At 36.7% G+C, this 20,801-nt stretch overlaps 1 protein-coding gene across 1 annotated transcript in view; it reads left to right on the forward strand.

Annotated features, from left to right (window-relative positions):
• cnbd1 (cyclic nucleotide binding domain containing 1) overlaps nucleotides 1-18,022 on the forward strand; it is a gene marked incomplete at its 3' end in the record, with an annotated part of 38,996 nt that extends 20,974 nt beyond the window's left edge. The window contains 9 exon segments of the mRNA XM_081352783.1: nucleotides 1,600-1,649; nucleotides 2,142-2,163; nucleotides 3,980-4,112; nucleotides 12,078-12,184; nucleotides 12,333-12,368; nucleotides 12,371-12,488; nucleotides 12,652-12,719; nucleotides 13,030-13,089; nucleotides 17,918-18,022. Of these exon segments, the coding sequence (XP_081208909.1) occupies nucleotides 1,600-1,649; nucleotides 2,142-2,163; nucleotides 3,980-4,112; nucleotides 12,078-12,184; nucleotides 12,333-12,368; nucleotides 12,371-12,488; nucleotides 12,652-12,719; nucleotides 13,030-13,089; nucleotides 17,918-18,022 (699 nt within the window).
• Nucleotides 18,023-20,801: the final 2,779 nt, after the last annotated feature.

Here is a 20,801-nt window from a genome sequence, read left to right on the forward strand (position 1 = left end):
CGGATCATCACCAAATTGATCCTGGATAGATCTGAGAAGTCGCTCTTGCAGGACGTTTTGATACCATTCTTTATTCCTGGCAGTGGGCATAATTGTGAGAGAGGCCACTGTCTTGGATTGAAAGCAACCCCACACATGGATGGTCTCAGGATGCTTCACTGTTGGCACGACACAGGACAAATGGTAGCGTCCACCTTTTCTCCTCCGGACAATCGATTTTTCAAATATCCCAAAAATTTGGAAGGGGGCTTCATCAGAGAAAATAACTTTGTCTTCTGCAGTCCAATCCTTGTTCTTCCTGCTGAATTTCAGACTGTTCTTGATTTTTTTGGAGAGAAGTGGCGTCATTGCTGCCCTTCTTGACACCAGGCCGTTGTCCAAAAGTCTTGGCCTCATTGTGTGTGCAGATGCACTCACACACACCTGCTGCCAATATTGACCAAGCTCTTCACTGGTGGTGACACAATTCCTTAGCCGACTCCTCAGGAGACAGTCCTGATGCTTGCTGGACACTCTGGGATGTCCTGAAGCCTTCTTCACTGCAGTTGAACCTCTCTCCTTGAAGTTCTTGATTATCCGGCAAATGGTTCTTTCAGGTGCAATATTCTTTGCTGCAATTTCCTAGCATGTAAGATGCAAAGTGATTGTGGCTGAACATCTTTCTTTGGAAGTAACCATTGCTAACAAGAGCACAATGATTGGAAGCACTTCTTCTCTCCTTTTATAGCAGTCGATCTGCTCTTATAATCCAATCACTTTCCTCATCATCCAATCATGATATGAGTTGGGTTAGAAAATTGGGATTTTTGTGATAGTGTTTTTTTTTTTTTTTTGGCCAATGAAGCTTTTTGCAATTTTTAAAATGCATCTGATCACTCTGCACAATAATCTAGAAACAATGTGAATCAACACCACAATAACCGAAGCAGAAAACTTTGCGAAAAACACAATTTAGGTCACTACCAGTACTTTTGGCCACAGCTGTACAGTTAAGGTCTGTTCACACCAAGAATGAAAACTATAATGATAACTATATTAACATCCACAGCAACGGATGAAAATGTTATGTTTAGCGTGCTGCAAGTGAAAGTTTGCAGTGCACACTTTCAAATTGAATGAATTTTGATTTGGCTGTCAATGTTTTTATCGTTCATTAGCTGGACAAAAAACATCCCTTTATTGGAAAAGTGTGATTCCTTTGGATTGACTTGGTAAATTAATATAATTTCACTTAACGTTAATTTTTACATAGTGGTCACAGTTGTTTGCAATTGGCCTACCTTAATTAAGAATATTGTGGAATAGTTATGTATACAGTAGTTAAGTGCGCAATTCCACAATTTCTTTAAAGAAAACTAGCAAAAATCATTCATTCTAATGTGACCGTTTGTTCCATCCCACATAAGAATATAAATATCTATTCAAGTATTCAATATCTATTCAAGTATTCAAGCATCCAATAGTGAAGCTTGCCAAATCTAGAAACAGTAACTAAACTGGTGCATGGTCAATTAAATAAATAAGTAAATAATGTCTAGTTCTATCCTCTTGTACAAAGTTTTGTAAAGCTTTTCATACAGTGTGCTGGATTTGGTCTAGATTGCAGTGGGAGGTTCTTTTGGATCCTGTGAACCTGATATTTTACATTAGCTATGTGTTTTTGATATGTTATTGCTGAGAAATAAAGATTACATTTCGCATTATTGTTTTGTAAAAATGTAAAAAAATATTATGTAAAAATAGGGCAAATGGGCATGCACAATTAAATATCCAATTACAGATATTATCCAATACCAGTAAATTAAAAAAATCTCTAATACCGGCCAATAACCGATATGGTACAGATACATTGTACATCCCTAGCTACTGTATGTTTTCTAAAATTGTACCATCAATGGCCCTGTTTACACCTGGTATTAGGTTGCGTTTCGGTGGATCGGATCACAAGTGGATGACGCTAAATATAGGTGAAAAACAGGGTTTTGACTTGTTCACTTTTGACCACTTCCAGAGGTAGTCGAAAACGCATTCGACCAGATTGCTTTCGTAGTGTAACGGCCACATGAAGACCAGTTTGGTTTGAAGTCGAAAAACGTACCAAGCACAATGTTCTCTCACCATTCCTGATCACACACTCACAGCGTTCTGCATGGTCCGGCGGCTGTCAGAGCAGAAACAAACGCTTCTGCTCTCCATATTTTGTCTTGTCGTCTCCGGTCACGTTCAGATGTAAATTGCGTGAACTTACTTCGTGCATCAGATCAAAAGATCTGAAAAAGCCCATAGATTATCCTGCCCATAAACATTTCCCTCTGAGAAATCAGAATAGTGGTTGAAAGTGGACAAAAGAGACGGATTTAAACACCAGGGGCCTCATGTACAAAGACTTGCGTTGAATTCATACTAAAACATTGCGTACGGACAAAGCTGTAAATGTGCGTACGCACAAAAAAACCCAGATGTATGAATCTCTGCGTACGAAGGATCCCACGCATATTCTCTTCGTACATCCCAGTTAACGTAAAATTGAGCGCACATGCACAAGCACAATGCCCCACCCTGTCTCCTCCCTTAATTAAATTAATTTAAATATGGTAATGAATCCACTTTGGCAAAAGAAAGCAGTAAGAAAATGGCGGCAAGAAACGAAACTTTACAGAAAGTGAATTGGAGGTGCTACTATCGGAGGTAGAAACGAACTGTGGTGTCTCAACTGTGGTACAGTTGAGACATCCATTTTTAATGATGTAAAGGTAACTAACCATTCATTGTAAATATAAAAAATAAAGACAAATAAAGAAAATAACAATTGGGCAACATTTTTGTTTATTCCTCCATTTATATTCATTCATTTTATTTAAATTAGCACTGGTTAAAATGTATAAAGCAGGAACAAGATATGTAACAATATTTATTAATAATACACAGTTTAAATATCACAAATATCAAATTCTATTTTCATTTGCGTCCTATGCTGGCTAATTACGTGGTTTAACCTGTTATCATAACACTGAACAACTAAACAGTGTGTTTCCTAATAGAACTCTATCGGAACTCTATACTAGATATGGGTCTCAACTATCCCCCGCTGGCCACCTCGCACATTTCTCTAAATTTTGCAATTACCTTGCATGATACAATACCATGAAATATGGCAGCTTTTAGGGCACAGAATAACGTTTGTGGTGATACCAGTTACGTTTAACAGTCACATAAGGATAATAAGCTATTCATTGTGGAGAGTGCATGGTGAAGTGAACGTCATATCTTAGGAAAAAAAAAAAAAACTTTTCCCGATATCTTTGGATCGGAGATGCGTCCGTTGTTCAAATTTCCCACGATCAAAGAGGACACTAATATGCACGTGCACAGCAAAAAATCATAACTTGTGCTTATTGTCAACTGTACACATGTCTCAACTGTACACCGTCCACCCTAAATGACCTTAAAAAGAAATGGTCTGATATAAAGGTGGACATTAAACCAAAGCTGTCATTGACATAGACTAAGGGTTGTATCAGTTTGCATGCTTTTATATGTTCTTACTTAATTGCATAATTGATAGAAAATATTTCCATAAGGCTTATGTGACAATATATGTCAATTATTTTATAAATTGCAAATTTATAGCAATGCTTAGACTTGTAGAACAATTCGTTGTGTAATGTTTGCAACTTCACTTCATTGCCTGTAAGAGTCGCCAACGGACAAAAACAATGAGAAATGTACGTACGCCAGACATGAAATTGGCGTGGAGGAACGCACATTCTCGCGTTAATTTCACTGTTAGTACATACGACCGTGAGCGTGAAAGCTGGCGTACGCAAAGTTTTTGTGCGTACGCAAGATTGATACATGAGGCCCCTGGTGTAAATGGGACTGTGTCTCCCTTATCTGCTGGTGATTCAATCGACCAAAATGCATCTTAATACCAGGTGTAAACAGCTTTAATGATACAATTGTCTATTGTTATTTGTAGGACATCCTGGCACAGGACCATCATGTTAAAATGTCTTTGATCCAGGGTTGCCAGCTGTACCTTCACTGGCCAAAGCTCTCCATCAACCACCTGGTCGACAGCATTCAGCTAAAAACATTCCCTGCTAATCAAGGTAAGTGGTTGTCTTGATTGAATATGTTCTGACACAATGAATCACAGCAGCCTCTAACACGCTTTAGTTTAGTTTTGTTCTGTTGACTGATGCTTAGCACCTGGATGGCATAATGGCTTTCCTCACTTAGTACGATACTCAACACGTTTGCCCCTAAATAAATGTGTTTATGGATGGAGAGCACTCGAATATGATTAGAGAAAAATACAAGCTGCTACCATTACCCCACACAGCTGACTTTAATTACCAGGACGGCTGCTTTTACGCTTCATTTGGGAAATATCGAAACCCAGATATTCATTTAGGTGCATATGTTTATGTGTGTGTCATTGCAGGAGTGCTCAAATTGTGTTTGCATGTCTGATTTCACTCAACTTGAGCTGCAGTACGCATGAAAAGACTTTGTATGCAGTCTCTCATATATGCACGGGAATGAATCTGAATTGAACACAAAATCTGGTAGGCTGTTCAATCTCAGTTCCTGTCCTGGAGCTGACAAGCAGGCATATGGTGTGCTGTGGTTGCATTGAGATATTGGGCGGAGATCAGCTATCATAGCTGAAATCTTTATTTAGTTGCTGTAATCTCCTCTTCTGTGGCTGCATCCCATTATCCCTATCCTCCCTCCAATTATACGTCTTCATTTGGATCTTCCTTTTTAATGAAAGGCTTCAGCTTTTAAGTACAAAGTAAATCTGTTTTCTTTCAAGACACTTCTAAGTGAGATCATTCCACGCTAGACCACATCTTTGAAAGGGCTTTTGTGCAAAACGTGCGAACACTTAAACACAAAAATCATGGTTCATAGATTAGTTCATACTCTAATATCTAACTCGTGTGTGTGTGTGTGTGTGTGTGATCCTTAAAATATCGAATAAAATAATATTTATGTATTTATAATGTAATTCAATATAATAAAGAACAGGGCACATCACAGGCCAGATTTGAACCTAGTGGTCTTAGAAATGTGAAATTATTACTTTTGAACAACTAAGAATAAATTACTTGCATAACTATTAGTTAGAGAACCAATGCGACTGCGCTGGGCTCTTGTTCTTTGCAGACTGAAACCTGGTTGTATATATCAGCGCTCACAGTTTATCCGGCTCGGCTGAGGGTTGGGCTATCATATCATGGCTGTTCTTTATCAGACGGAGAGAGAGACCTATGGAACGAGACGTGATTAGAGAGGAAGACAGGTGTGTGGGAGAGGAGATTGATTGGCTCTTATCTGAGTGTGCAGCCGACAGCTGATGGATGTGCGAGAGCCCTGATCATTTCAGATGGCAGAGGGGTGGCTATTCTTGAACCAACTTCATCAGGAAATGCTGTATTTCATCCAACACGCATCATCAACATTGTCGCTTGGCATAAAACAAGTTTTTTTGTGAATAAATACACTAGGCATGTCAATTGATTACAGATCAAACTGAATTAAGTACATGCTGATTAAAATAAAATAGTGATCATAAATAACGGCTCGTCAATATTTGCCAAATGAAGATAATTCATACGTTGTGGCAGATAAGTAATTAATTGAACAGACATTTTTGGCCGTTTCTTAATTCTTTGTTCTTTTTCATTATCTCAAGTTAGAGTAAAAAAAAATGTTTAAAACACAAGACTCTGTACTCCTATTTGGTTCCAACTAGAGATGTGCGGTTGGCGGTTACAGCCGCGGACTCCGCGGATAAACCGCGGATCGGGCGGATGACGTGACGAAAAATAATATTTTAATTAAATTCGGGCTGGTGGCGGGCGGTTGAACTAATCAAATGAAAAATATATGTATACATACAATCAGTGGATGGCGGGCGGGTGCAGTTTTGAAAATTGGTCAAAAACGTTGGTGCGGATGGATGGCGGACGGATGTTTTGTGATGCGGTTGCGGATGAAATAATAGCCCATCCACGCATCTCTAGTTCCAACTTTGATGGGTTGGAAAATGTCTAATTAGGAAGGTATGGTTTCATAATTTTTTTTAAACACTTAATTTTATTATTAATATTATTTCTGTCAGGACCACTATCGTCAAAGACGATTGACAATTACCATATAGTTTGGATTGGCGGTATGGTTCTGTTCAGGCCAGGGCGAGAACTCCCTGCGCATCCAGAACTCCCTGCGCAGCAATAACCCCCCATAGGGTAAGTAGAACAGAACCAACATGAATGTGATGCAGATATGATTAATTTAATATTTTAATGTACAACATATTTCGAAAATTTTGTCTGATTCAGAGGGGAATCAGAATGTCAAATGTCAATGTCAGAATGTCAGAATGTTCAATGTCAGAATGTGAACCTATGTAGGTTTGACTGACGAGAGGAGGAGCTGGGGATGGAGGAGGGTTATTAGCTCCTGAGAAACGCGATAGCTTCTGATAATACTGAAGGAGCTTATATATCTACACAGTGATAGGCGTCGTATTCCTATAGGTAGACGTGGATCAGCTGAGAGTCAGCTGATGCGACCTTGACTAACGTGACCTGCCAGAACTGACTCTACGCTTAATTATTATTATATTTTGTACTAGTTTTATATAATAGTATTATTAATATCATTTTTCATGTTATATATTTAAAAGTAATTAACCATACTAAATTGTGCTAAATTGACAGCCCTAAAAAGTATTTGTCATCAAATTGTGTGGTGTGAGCAACTCTTTGAAACATTTTCCTGTCATGTTTAGTTTATTTTACAGATCAAGGTATGCCCCTATTATGCTTTTTCGGAAATTAGTATTACCTTTCCATATACTGAGCTGTTTGTGAATGTAAAAGGTCTGCAAAGTTTCAAAGATCAAAGTGCATGATAAATGGAGCTATTGTCACCCAAAAGAAAGAACCGATTCTGAACTTCATGAAACGTGTCGTCAGTTATTCCTGTCTTTCTTCCCGCTTGAACCTATGTAGGTTTGTTACAAATTTGCATAATGCAACAACCTATGGTTTTCATTGGAAAGGAAAAGGGGGGGTTTAGAGAGACTGAATCTTTATCGAACCGTTTCAGGCACTGAGAAAAGAGGTGATGCTGCAATGTATAGTATGAGAAAATATATGTCTTTTGACCTTGGATGCATGTAAACCTGTTGCAGGAGACCTCCAAAACTACAGAATTGTAATAGGGGAACTTTAAAGCTCAGTGGAGGCACTGGAGTGTTTGTAGTGTCTCGTGTGTGTGTGTGTTTGGAGGTGATGGTGCGGTGTGAAGTCATTCTCTTTTACACTTTCATTGCACACTGTTCAGCACCTTGGATAGCAGCACAACACGTGAACACGGCTGTGAGAACAGGTGTGAGAATGACGATAATTCACATGTGAACACGATGGACTCAGCGTCCCAGTTCAGGGAGCATGCAGAGCAGGAAATCCCTAATGGGTTTTCCCTTTGGATGACTCATTGTGGACCAAACTTGACTTGTGGCCTAACAACCCATGACCACCCTGCCTCACCAAAGCCATTGTCCTCATTTGAACTTCCTCCTGACTGTTATGTATAACCAATGATCCAGAGGCCACTGCACTTCCCTTGTTCAGCTGTCTGACTCTTACGGTCAGCTAAACCACAAACTTCAAACCATTAACACTCTCCTTTCCATTACAGCCTTCTAAGGGGCACCCAACTGCACTTATTTCTATACTTGTTTCTGTAGTAAATCTTGTTTTAAAGATTTTCCGATATTTTCTGATAAAAAAATTGTGTAAATCATTTGTTGTGGTATTGGGGGCCAATGTATGTGTTTTTTTTTTTTTTTTTTGTAGAGAGATTGTTAAAAGTGATCCAGAGAGTGGAACAGTTACTGGGCATGATAGGCACAGTGTGGACAGATGTTTATTGATGCATCTCCACTCTAACTAGTTGTGTCATCTGAGTTTTGCTCACTGTAAGAATGGTCTCATGTCTTTTTCTCCCTTCTTCCCCAGTTTTTTTTTATTCTCCCCTTAAACAAACATGTCATTGAAGATCAGAAGTGAAATCAGTTCATCAGTCTTGCTACTCAAGACGTCTCAGTTTGCCTCTCCAGAGACATGAGCTGTAAACTGTAATATCTTCTGTTCTACAGCAGGTTAATGTCAAACAAAAGCCTGTTGTCTCCATCACTGGACTGCCTCAAACTGCGTCCAAAGCTGTCCTGTTCTCATTCACTCTGGCGTGGACTGCCACCCCTAGGCTATGAATCCAGTCAGGTCCAGGTTTTTCTAGCCATCTATGCATCATGTTCCATGGCTGGACTTGCAGTCCAAATATCCAGTCCAGCATGACTGTTTTTGATTATCTGAGCAGAAGTTTACTGATCTGTTGCTGTTTGGCCCACCCAGTCAGAGAATATCCACTGATGGCGTCAATGTTCATGGTAATATTTAACCACCCAATTATTATTTTGTATTATTTATTATTATTTAAGGCAAGACACGGCAGACAAAAACATAGATTTTTCATGCAGTGGTCAGTTTTGAGATTTTGGGCTAGTTTACTCCTTTAATATGTGTTCTTTCAAGCTGCTAAAAAGAAAACGTTGAAAATATATATTAAGATGTTTATTTTATTACATTTTGTTTACTTGCGGCAGTATGTTTCTCCCGAATTTACCAAGAAGTTAGCATTCCAACGCGACATGCCGAGTTCCGTCTGTTTACTGAAGTCTGTCATGACCGTTATCGCTGTAAAGCTCTGAGTCTCCTGCACAACGCTATGTAACCCAAATATGGGCATTTCCTTTCTATCAGTAACCAATCTTGAATGTCCAAAGGGGGATTTAAAGCTAATGTTGAAATCTCATTTAGAGCTATTTAAATCTTTAACTGCCGTTTTCTCAAAATTAGTTTTTTGTCATTCTCCAGTACAAACATCTCAGCCTATGTTGCACCTATGTACACAAAACTTTCCAGTTATACACTTAGCAGTATTCTGAAGATATTTTCCGAGGGATTTGTTAATAAATCATTCCTGGCCTGATTTATGGGACATTTTAATCAAAAAATATGGTGAAAATCGATTTTTTTAAGGCTTTGGACAGTATATTTTGATTTCCTAGGTAATGAAAGCATATATCCTGAAATCCCTCAGAATTTTTTTTTTTTATCTTGTGTGTAAACAAAATGAAAAAGAATTTTGCACCTGGCTTTATCTTATGTTCAGATCTATCTACCGAAAATATATGCAAAATCGTGCATATTTAATGAGATAATGCCTAATTTGCATAATTAAACATACAAATTTCTAAAACTTGTAATACATTTTTTTATATACTTGTGTAAGTAATCAACTGAGGAAGTTTCATGGTGATATCTATTATTTTAAAATTTTACCCTATTCACCTGTAGTGTCTCGTCTTAAAAGAGATTTTCTACCATTGACTTCAGCTTTTATCATAGAATGTATATCAGTTTTATCACTTCCAATTCCAAATAACATGCTATGAGAACACTACCATTCAAAGGTTTGGGGTCAATAAGATTTTGTTTTTGAAAGAATCGCTTATTCTCACCAAGTCTGCATTTATTTGATCAAGTAAAAACAGTAATATTGTGAAATATTATTACAATTTAAAATAACTGTTTTATATGTGAATACATTTTAAAATGCAATTTATTCCTGTGTTGCAAAGCTGAATTTTCAGCATCATTACTCCAGTCTTCAGAGTCACATGATCCTTCAGAAATCATTACAATGCTGATTTGCTGCTCAAGAAACATTTCTTATTGATATCCGTACTATGGAAACCGGGATTCTTTTCAGGATTATTTGATAAACAGAAAATTCAAAAGAACAGAACATTTTTTTGAAATATATATATTTTTGTCACTTTTGATCAATTTTATGCATCCTTGCTAAATAAAATTATTAGTTTCTTAATATTTTTTTTTTAATGACTTTTGAATGGTTTGTGCATATTATTATATATATATATATATATATATATATATATATATATATATATATATATATATATATATATATATATATATGCATTTTCTATTTTTGTTCTTATAATATTGGGATTACTTTATATTAATTTTTACATTTTTAAAAACAGAAGTATTGCAAAAAAATATTTAAAAAAAAAAGTAATCCATAGTACTGTTTTGTTGATACATATATGATACATGGTAAGCTGTCAACCTTTTTTAAGGGCATATGGGCCATAATTACCCTTTGCCACTCCGGCCAATGATGGTAAATTGAGAAAATGTACCACCATGAATATTTCTTTCAGGTCATGAAACTGTATTTTGCATAATTTTTATTAAAATTCCAAAATACTTTGGGGTTTTAAATTGATACTGCCGATGTAGGGAAGTTGGAAGAGTATAGTTGCGTAACAGAGCAACAGTTTTATGCTGTTCTACAGGAATAATAGTGTTGTGGCGTACAGAAATGCAGAATTTTGGATATTAATGCCCTGCGGGAGGAGGTGTGACTGCGGCGTGTTCATCTAAGAAGACAAACGGCGTGTACCAGAGCCTGCTGTGATTTCCCAAGTGATCCAGACATTTGCTTTTTAATGGCTTGCGAAGACATACGGAGTGGGCGAATAATATAGTAACGGCAGTTTTGCTCTGAAAAGAGGGAGAGTGTGAAGGATGAGATTAAAAACTCTGTGTTGAATCACGACTTCCTCCTGCCTCTTACACTTCTGAAGTGGAGGCCTAGGTTCTGTCAGCGGCCAGACAAATGGACTCTGCTTGTCCCGCTCCCTGCTTCACAGAGATGGGATTTACCTGTCAAGGCTGATATACAGTGTTTCCCCCCTGATGTTAAAGGCTCACTGTAAATCAATTTAATCCTCACCTCCACAAACCAACCTCAGGTTTGTCACAATAAGAAATAATCCACCGCTTTTGGGGCTGCTGCCAAAACATAGATTACTTCTGTCGTAAACAGTCTGTATCTTTTTTTCTCATTCTTTCCTGCCTGGGTCTCTTCTGGTTTACATTGAGATGCATTTATACGGTGGGGAATACCTTGCTTTTGCATGGCACCTGATGCAATGAGCGACAAACAATTAAGGGTGCTTTCACACTTGCATTTACACTGGCATTTTCGTTCATCTTGCGTCATCACAAACGTGCACGGTCATGATCGAAAACAGGACGCGAGTCAATATGTTGTGTTTTTTATTAATATGGTGCTATTATGCACAGCAGAGTTAATTACATTTTGTTGTATGTGCGTTGCATGAAGCAATCCAATAATGAAGAAAAATTGAATAAAATTTGATGTTGATATTTTGATCCATTTATCGCTGTGGAAATGGAAAGTCAAGTTGAGCGCATTGTTTTGTGGGGTTCATTAGTGTACTCTGGTTGCATAATGCACATTTTGGCACATACAGTATGTCATCCAGGTGCTCCATTCATACCAAAAGTGTGCGACTGTGTGCCACATGCATTCTGGATATTGTAAAATAACACGGAAAGCTTGGAACTATATTATTCAGACCATACTTTATATTACAAACCTACTTTTTCTAAGCTACTCGACTGTTTAAACATTTAAAAAAATATCTATATATATTCTGCAAGAATGCATTAAAGTGATCAATAGTGACGGTAAAACATTTATAATGTTACAAAAGATTTCTGTTTCACATAAATGCTGTTCTTTTGAACTTTCTATTTGCCAAAGAATCCTGAAAAAAAGTATAATGTTTTCCACAGAAATATTTAGAAGCACTAAATCAGGATGATTGCCATCACAGAAATAATTAACATTTTAAAATATATTAAAATCTAAAGTTTTTAAATATGTAATATTTCACAATATTACTGTTTTTGTTGTATTTTAATAACTAAATGCAGCCTTGGAGACATTTCATTTTTTAAAAATCGTAATGACCCTAAACTTTTAAACGGCAGTGTACACATTTAATATGTTTGATGAAATTGTTTATTGATTACAATTTAATTGGAAATTTAGTTGTTTCCTGCTTAAGCAAATTCTTATATCTGTATTTACAGTGCTGGTGAAGGAGGGAAAGATCTGTCCATTTGTGGCCTTTATTGGACGTGGAGAATGTAACATCCTTCAGGACGTGGGATCATTGAAAAAAACAGTTGACAAAAAGGCTTCAGAACGAGCTTGAGGCTTCCATATGCACAGAATATGTCATACATACAAGAAAATGCATGAACTGATGTTTCTTTACAGTCACAAATGATAGTGTTTAATGCATTTTTGTTCAGTGAAAAAGAGCGAAAGTGTGTGATTTGCAGGGCTGCAGGATCAGATTCGTGCTGGTTGGTAAACTACTGTAGGTCCAAAGCAGTCATTTGAAGAGGTCAGCATCCTATTGAACCAGCCCTCCCCTTGTACTGTTATCACTGCCACTGAAGTTCATGGTGGAATCATTCAACCGAAATGTCTTAAAGTTCAGTCGCGACACTTTACTGCTTTCTATAGAAACAAGCATAACCATGACATTACACCTCAGAGGTAATAGCTTTAAACTGACATGCTCGCAGTAACACACATTAAGGCATGTGTTTTGTATTCAGTTGTTAATCTGAATGAGGTTTATTTACCCATGCACAGGTCTGGACTCAGTGACCACCTCTCTTATACTGCAGACTGCACAACCAATGTGTGGAAAGCTCAGTGAGGTAAGAAAAAAGGAGAATTTGGAGAACAGCATTTGAAAGACCTTTATGAACAGGAACCTCTCTTTTAGTGTGTGAATGTAAATTGAATTGGCCACATCCCATAGGATCTTGAGTATGAATTTAAATTAGAATGGTCACAGCCATTTCATTTGTATCGTATCCTTAAAATGAACAGCATTAGTAGAGCATTCTGGAAAATGAAATGTTATTCCTGCATAGACCATAAAATGCAAGTTGCAGATATAAGGTTGTTTTACCTTGAGGGCTGTTTGCTGCTTTTTGTTTCTCATGAATGTTTTTCTTTGTGTAGGAGGAAGTCATGAAGGAGTTCCTGACACAGGAGAGGATGAAGAAATGGGAACATGAGAAGGTGGTTCATTTATTAATTTTTCTTTTTGACCCTTTAACCCATAAATGCTCTGTGTGTCCTCCTTTAGGGTGTGTTGTTCATGGAGAATGCCCAGCGGGGTAAATTATAGTGCCGAACCCTTCTGGAACACTCTCCAAATCCTCCAAACAACGCTCCAAAAACAAAAACAAAACAGAAATCGAGCACTGAGTTCATGAGATGTATAAACTGTACTCCCAGACACCCGTTCAACTTTGACTTTGTTCTCAGGGACTCCAGACTCTGCCGTCTTTGTGTTCATGTGCCGATTTGCCAAGCGAGAGAGACCCACACGCTCTGATATTTCACAGCATGGTCTGGTCCTCTCTGGTAAACACAAAATGCATTTGAAATGCTTTTACATTTGACGTTGTAAACCATGACTCAAGTCACTATAGTTATTGCTGTATCGCTTTTACCTTGGTATGCATTTCCACACAGCAAAAATGAGCAGCACTGCTTTACAATATTTATTCATGAGAGCGATTTTCTGTCATGAGATGGTCCCAGGCAAGGAAAAACTTGTTATTAAGGGGTATAATGTGAGGCAGAGTTGCTGCATTAATACATTTAGAATCAAAACTATGTATTTATATGTTAGTTTGCCTCTTTAAACATTTTTAACTGAATTATTACATAATATGAAGGTATTTTTGCACCAATGCCAGACCTATCTTTCATTGTTTTGTATTTTTTTGTTTGCATCCATTTTAAAAATAGAAATTAATCAAAAGAGATGAAGTACCTGTTAGTTGTAAAGTATTTAATTCACTAGATTATCCCATAATAGGGTCTACAACATGGTTATTTATTATAGAACCTTTTTTTTCTTCCTATTAATTTCCTGTGGAAATGTCCTATATCATTAATCGTGACACTCAAATATTCCTCTCTGGCAAGCTGGTTTTCTAGATTCCACGGCCTAGTGGAGATCTTCTAAGTGTGTGTGTGGTCCATGGAGCTGTATGGAGCTCCCAGCGCTTATAAACACAAGAGACTGGTGCTTTGTGTGTGTGTGTAAACATTTCCCAGCGAAGTGCTCTGATCCTCAGAAGCGCTCACTAGAAATGTTTTACAGATGTTCCTATATCGTTCACAGTATGTAACTCTGCCATCTGGAGCTCCTGTTCAGGTGTAGCTTTAAAGTTACAGTTATGTGCTTGTCAGATAATAATCTGTCTATGTTCTACCTTTATATACTGTAATATCACTCCCTTTATATTCCATATAAAACTTATAAGCCTATGATATAATTATAATAATGTAAAATAAAATATAATACAATTATATACAATAATACAATTCTGTTTCTTTTGTATTATAATGAAAATAAAATGCTTATATTATATTATATTATATTATATTATATTATATTATATTATATTATATTATATTATATTATATTATATTATATTATATTATATTATATTATATTATATTATATTATATTAGGGCTGTCAAAAGATTAATTGCGATTAATTGCATCCAAAATAAAAGTTTGTGTTTAAATAATGTATGTGTGTGTACTGTGTATAATTCAATTTGTATATATAAATACACACACATGCTTGTATATATTTAAGAAAAATTTGTAATTTATATAAAAAAAAATTTTTTTATATATATAACAAATTATATATAAATATATACAGTATATGTATGCAAATATTTCTTAAATATATACATGCATGTGTGTGTATTTATATATACAAGATAATTATACACAGTACACACACATATGTAAACACAAACTTTTATTTTGGATGCGATTAATCGCGATTAATCTTTTGACAGCCCTATATTATATATTAATGAATGTTAAGCAGCCTGATAATGTTTAATAACTATAATGTTTAATAACTATAGTTAGCTTTTTTTTTTTTTTATCAGTATCATCAGTATTTGCCTTGGTGCAGTACTTGGTAAAAAGCAATATTAGATCAATAAGGATGCCTACTACAAAATACCACCACAATAATATGTCATTCAGGCATATTTCTATGATGCACACAATCCTAATCTCATGTTTTTGTTCAGATGGAAAGTGATTTAGGGTGCAGTCATTCTTTGTATCTTCCATATAGTTCTGTACATACTCCTTGACTGACTTTGTATGAGATCCAGCCTTTCTAAACTCCTTGGAGTCATGTAACCTCACCCCACTCTTCGCCCCGTGCGCATTCACACCTTTTTCTCATTCTCTCATCATTACACTCAACGAACAGCATATACAAGGCCAACAGAATCACACCCTTTATTAAAATAACTGTTTTTGCGATGTGATTTGGAGCTTGTATCATGTGTTCCCAGTGTAGTTTGCCTTCCATCAAGGGTACCAGGCAGGAAAAATAGGTTAATGTAAATAGTCGCTGGTCTTCGGCAGCCAGTGATTATTCAGTTTAATGGTTAATCTGACAGATAAGCTGTTAAGAGTGAGGTTTCCCATTAGTTTTCTTGATTTTCTTTTTTTTTTAGATTTAAATACAGTTTTACAAACTGTCAGTTCATATTTGAAGTCAAGAAAGGGAAGCATGCGTCATTAAGTAGTTAAATTACTGCGTAATGCGTATGTGGCAAAATACTTTATTAAGTGGGATACATGTCTTCAGTAATATAAATAAATTTGGAATGTCCTCTATGCATTAACTTAATTACCCTTATTACAAATATTACTGGATGCCATATGATAGCTTTGTGTCCATTCAGTTTTCAGCATAATTACTCCAGTCTTCAGTGTCACATGATCCTTCATAAATCATTCTAATATGCAGATTTGATGCTCAAGAAACATTTATTATTATTATCAATATTGAAAACAGTTGCACTGCTTAATATTTTTTTGAAAATGTGATACTTTTTATCAGGATTTTTTGATGAATAGAAAGTTCAAAGAAATATTTTCATCATTTTAAATGTCTTTAATGATACTTTTGATACATTTAATGAATAAAAGTAACACCCCCTGGGACTTAAGTCTTGTCTGCGAACCCAGGGGAAAGCATCTAGTGGCGAGTTAAAATATGCATGAGCAACATAAGGTTTAGGAAATTACAAAATTTACATTGTTCAGTGAGCTATTGCTTAAGCAAGATACTTAACCTCAGTTAATTCTAGATTGACTTTCATTGCAATAAGTGTACTGCAAGTGTCTTTGATGGTTAATCATTATATACTTTATTGGATTATGTTCACAGAGTACCTCTGGAGTCTCTGTTTAGAAATATGAGTATGAAACACAGTTCTGAATGAACTCAAACATGCCTGTGAGCTTTGAGATGAAGGAAAACAATAGACATAAATTAATGAATAGTGAACATAAATCATGCAAACTCCTCAGGGCGAATTGAGTGTGTTTTTACCGTCTGTGTAAGATGTGCATGTTTTTGTTTAACCTTTTTTGGCCATGTAGCATAAAGCAAACAATACTATTATAGTCAGATAATGTACAAAATATGTATAAACACCAGCGGCTTGTAAACAGTCGGTCTCTGGACGGACTCATTTGTCTTCAAGCAGACACAGTAAATCTCTGCAATCTGTGTCATGTATTTAGGGGTGTCAGACGAGAGGTTTTTAAAATGACTTATGGGCTTGATACTAAACACATGGCACTGTACAAATTATGCTGATGGAAAATGGAAACACTCCTGTTGTTGGAGTTGATTCATACTTTATTGCTGAAATAACAAAGGAAAAGAGGATATTGAGGAAAAAGAATAGCACAATAAAATGATCAGAATAGCAGTGACAATTGTAAAGACATCTCCTGCCCAAAACATACCTCAGAGCCAATGTGACCTTAGTTGTGACCAGGGGCCGTTGCTGGGGTATCCGGGGCCCCGGTGCCGGTTGATGCTTTGGGCTGTGGGATTCCACATTCTCCAATCGTGGGGGCCCACCTAAAGCCGGCAGCCCCTAGAACAGTCACCACCTTTTGTACCTTTTTTTGTTTTGAGCACTTGGTAGCATGTCAACTCGATATCCACAAGTAGAAATGTTAAATTGTAGTTTTACAACAACAAAAAAACCTGCACTTGGACAGAAATTTCTGTCCTGCACATGTTTTTTTGTGTGTTATGGAGTTTTTCATTCCATTATTTGCTAGTTTGCTGCTGTATTGATTTCTTAACTAGCTTGTGGACTTGGTTGACCTGCAATTTTGTACCACCACCACCACCACCACCATGCCAGCATAAGTCAACTTTGACCAATATGGAAATTCATTTGTTTTTTTATTATGCATCTTACATTACACTGTCTACACCGGACACGAGCGGCTTGATGCGACAAAAGACATGGATGCGACAGAATGCGACACGACAAATCCCAGACAGTAAACTGATACCCCGCTCTATTTTTTTTTTTTAATCCAAGTGCCTGCACTACTTTTCACACGAAGGACAAAAGTATTTGCAACGTTAGCTTTGTCCTGTCCAGTGTGGACAGCCTCAAGCTGTTGCAGCACGACAATGGTCGCATAGACATGGTGTTAGAGGCTTTTTGGCCTTTTTCTTACATTTACCAAATTGATTGGTATTGGATATTTTTTGCCACTGAGCCATTAGATGCTTATCGTAAATGAACCCTTATTTTAGGCCCTTTTTGAGCTGATTAGACATTGTTCCGCATGAAACGCATTCATTTCTTCTAACTAGTGTCGACATGATTGACAAGCCTCATTGCACAAACTGTATGTCTTATCAAAGGGTTTAAAATAAAACCTTTTGTGAAACTACAATACATAATCTATAGTAGTATGATGCCATCTGTATTTATATATTCTCTCTCTCTGTCTTTGTCTCTCCCTCAGAGCAAGATACTTTCCGATGCTTTGTTTTATAATGGTGTTCACCCAGGAAGAGGCAAATGGACTTTTAACAGAGGACCAAGAGGAGAAACTGTGAAATCCATTTGAACATCAGCAGATAAACATACACACACACACACACACACACACACACATATATGGTTTATTGGTTAATTTGGTTCGTATACAAGCTTAAATTCTTGCCCTGAAATGAATCCGGTACTGCCCTAAGAGCATTTGTGTTTTTTGTAAAGTTTATGACAGTTAAAGCTGCATGAAAACTGTCATTCTCTCCGCTCTCATACTCTTTGTCATTGCTGCATATAATACTATTATGGATGCCTAGTCAGCTAAACAGAAGTAGTCATGCAAGCCCTGAACGATGTACTTCTGAACATATCTGATGCCTTCATGAAGAAAACCAGGTTTCTGAGCACATTCAGAGACCTGTCAAAATTATTATCTTCTGTTTTAGCTGGAAGTGGTTTTCTGGATCCCACAGCTGATACCCGCTCCAGAGACACAGATACTGAGAAACAGAACTCAAGGGGTTTATTTCCTTCACTACAGCATTATAATCCTTCACCTTCTTCTTTTTCAAAAGCATTTCGATTCTGACAGTATGCAGGGTTTTTCTGCGTACAGCTGCCTAGAGGGACTGAAAATACAGACACACAAGGATGCAATTAAACCCACATGAATCGACAAAACGGGATGATCCCCAGGTGCGTTTACTTAGCCCAGTCAAGGGTGATTCAAACCTGTGGGTGGCTGCAAAGAGCCACATCACTGACTTCTGCTGACTTCTTTGTAATTTTCATACGAAGCATTGTGCTCCTACTGTCACAGCTTCTCATGTCAGTGACAAAAAGGGCAAATAAGCCCTTCAGTTGCCATTCAGACATTTGCAGTTTACCCCAAGCATGTGTGAATGCATTTCACATTTTGCTGTCATGTCAGCTCTGATGTAATCTTGGTGAATATTTGGAGACAAGCTCTAAAATCATAATGTAAGCAAGTGAAAAATTATTTCAAACATCAACATATATAGTAAAGACTACAAAATGATCTTAAATTATTGTGTCGTATCAACTAGACTGCCATGTCTTGGATGCATGCTATAAACTTTATTTAGCAATTTAGTTCTTAAGCTAAATACTTTTTTGCAACTGCCTTGTGTCAACTCATGTCTGACAGGCCTTAAATTAATAAATCTGTATGGAAACTCCAAGCCTAGAATACTTTAAGTTTGTTTAGGTTCAGGGAACTTTAACTGCCCCCATTGGGGATGGCTAATCTCAGTTTCCTGAAGGAAAACAGCTATACTAATTATTTTTATAACCATAAACTCTTATTTAGTCTACGTCTGTCCTTAGATTATTGTCTCCAACCTTAGATGACTGACCTTGCATGGTTTCTGTGATCTGGTGACTGAATGTAAACTAATGTTTGTGGTTGATTGATTGGTTTTGATCATTCTGACGGCTTAATTATATTAAGTAAGTCCAGACAAAACAAACACTAAAACAGGTCATAGTAAACGTCTCAGCAGGATGCTAGATGTTTTGGGATTTTATTTTTTTAAGTTTGTTTTCTATGTCTTCTGTCATGGTTTTGATTCGCTAATGAACTAATACTCTTGCAGGTGGACATATTTTTCCATTTAGTGCATTTGTTTGGAAAAGGTCAGGTGACAACCACAGAGAACAGATGTTAGAGATGATGCAAGGAATGTTTGCAGACATGCTTCAATGACCTCTGAACTCTCCTTTGCACCTGCTACCAAGGTATTTGCATGGTACTCCAAGATACTTCCAAGAATATTTTGGTAGTACTTTGGTGCTTTTTATAAGTGCATTGTATAAATCCAAAACAAAATCAAGGTATTACCATGGCACCATGTTCAAAACTAGGGTGTTTACATGGTACTCTTAGGTATGTCAAATAATAGCATGGTTTTGTAGACATTTTCAATAGTAGTAATGTTATTTTTGAACATCCTTTGGATACCATGTAAATACATTGTGTACAGTACATGTGTTTCAGTAGCATAATACTGAATGACCATTACATTTTTTGTAAGGAATGGTACTGTCATGGTAAATGCCCAAAAAACACTGTATTGCCATGCATGGGACATGTCCAAAAACCAGGTTATTACCATAGTATCATGTCCAAAACTATGTTTTTTACATAATACTCAATTTGAACGTCAAGGAATACTATGGTAAATCTCTAAAGCATAGTATTGTTATAATACATATTCAAAAAGCCTTGGTAGTACCATGGTAAATCTCCAAAACTTAAGGTATGAATCCAAAAACAGTAGTAATATAGTAAATCTCATTAAACATTGTGTTTCCAAAGTATATGTTTCCAAAGTATATATTCAAGACATACCCCTGTAAGACATGATACTACCCTTGAACATATCAAAAAAAGTATTTTCATAGTATACTGTATTTCCAAAAAGCCATGGTATTACCATGGTGAATCTCCAAAGACATAGTATTGCCATAGTATATATTCAGAAAGTCATGGTACTGTAAATCTCCAAAGACATAGAATTTCTAAAGTATATATCCAAAAAGCTATGGTAGTACCGAGGTACTTTGGCCTCTTTTTGTCTGTGAACAGTTGCGAATCCTAAATAGCAGGAATTCTCCTCATAGTAACTGAAATGTGCTGTAGGTGTTTTACAATGTTCAGCTTCATTTACCACAGGTCTCATGACCTCATAACTAATGTTTGCCAAGCAACAGGAAGCCGATATTTCGCAGACACAAACACACATGAACGCACCCGGTGACATCCACCATTGTTTTCCCTCTGCCTGACATGAACGGAAATAGTAATGGATAAACAATGCAATTATCCTGGCGCTGTG

Source organism: Scardinius erythrophthalmus, assembly GCF_964197995.2.
Source record: "Scardinius erythrophthalmus genome assembly, chromosome: 22".
Lineage (NCBI taxonomy): Eukaryota > Metazoa > Chordata > Actinopteri > Cypriniformes > Leuciscidae > Scardinius > Scardinius erythrophthalmus.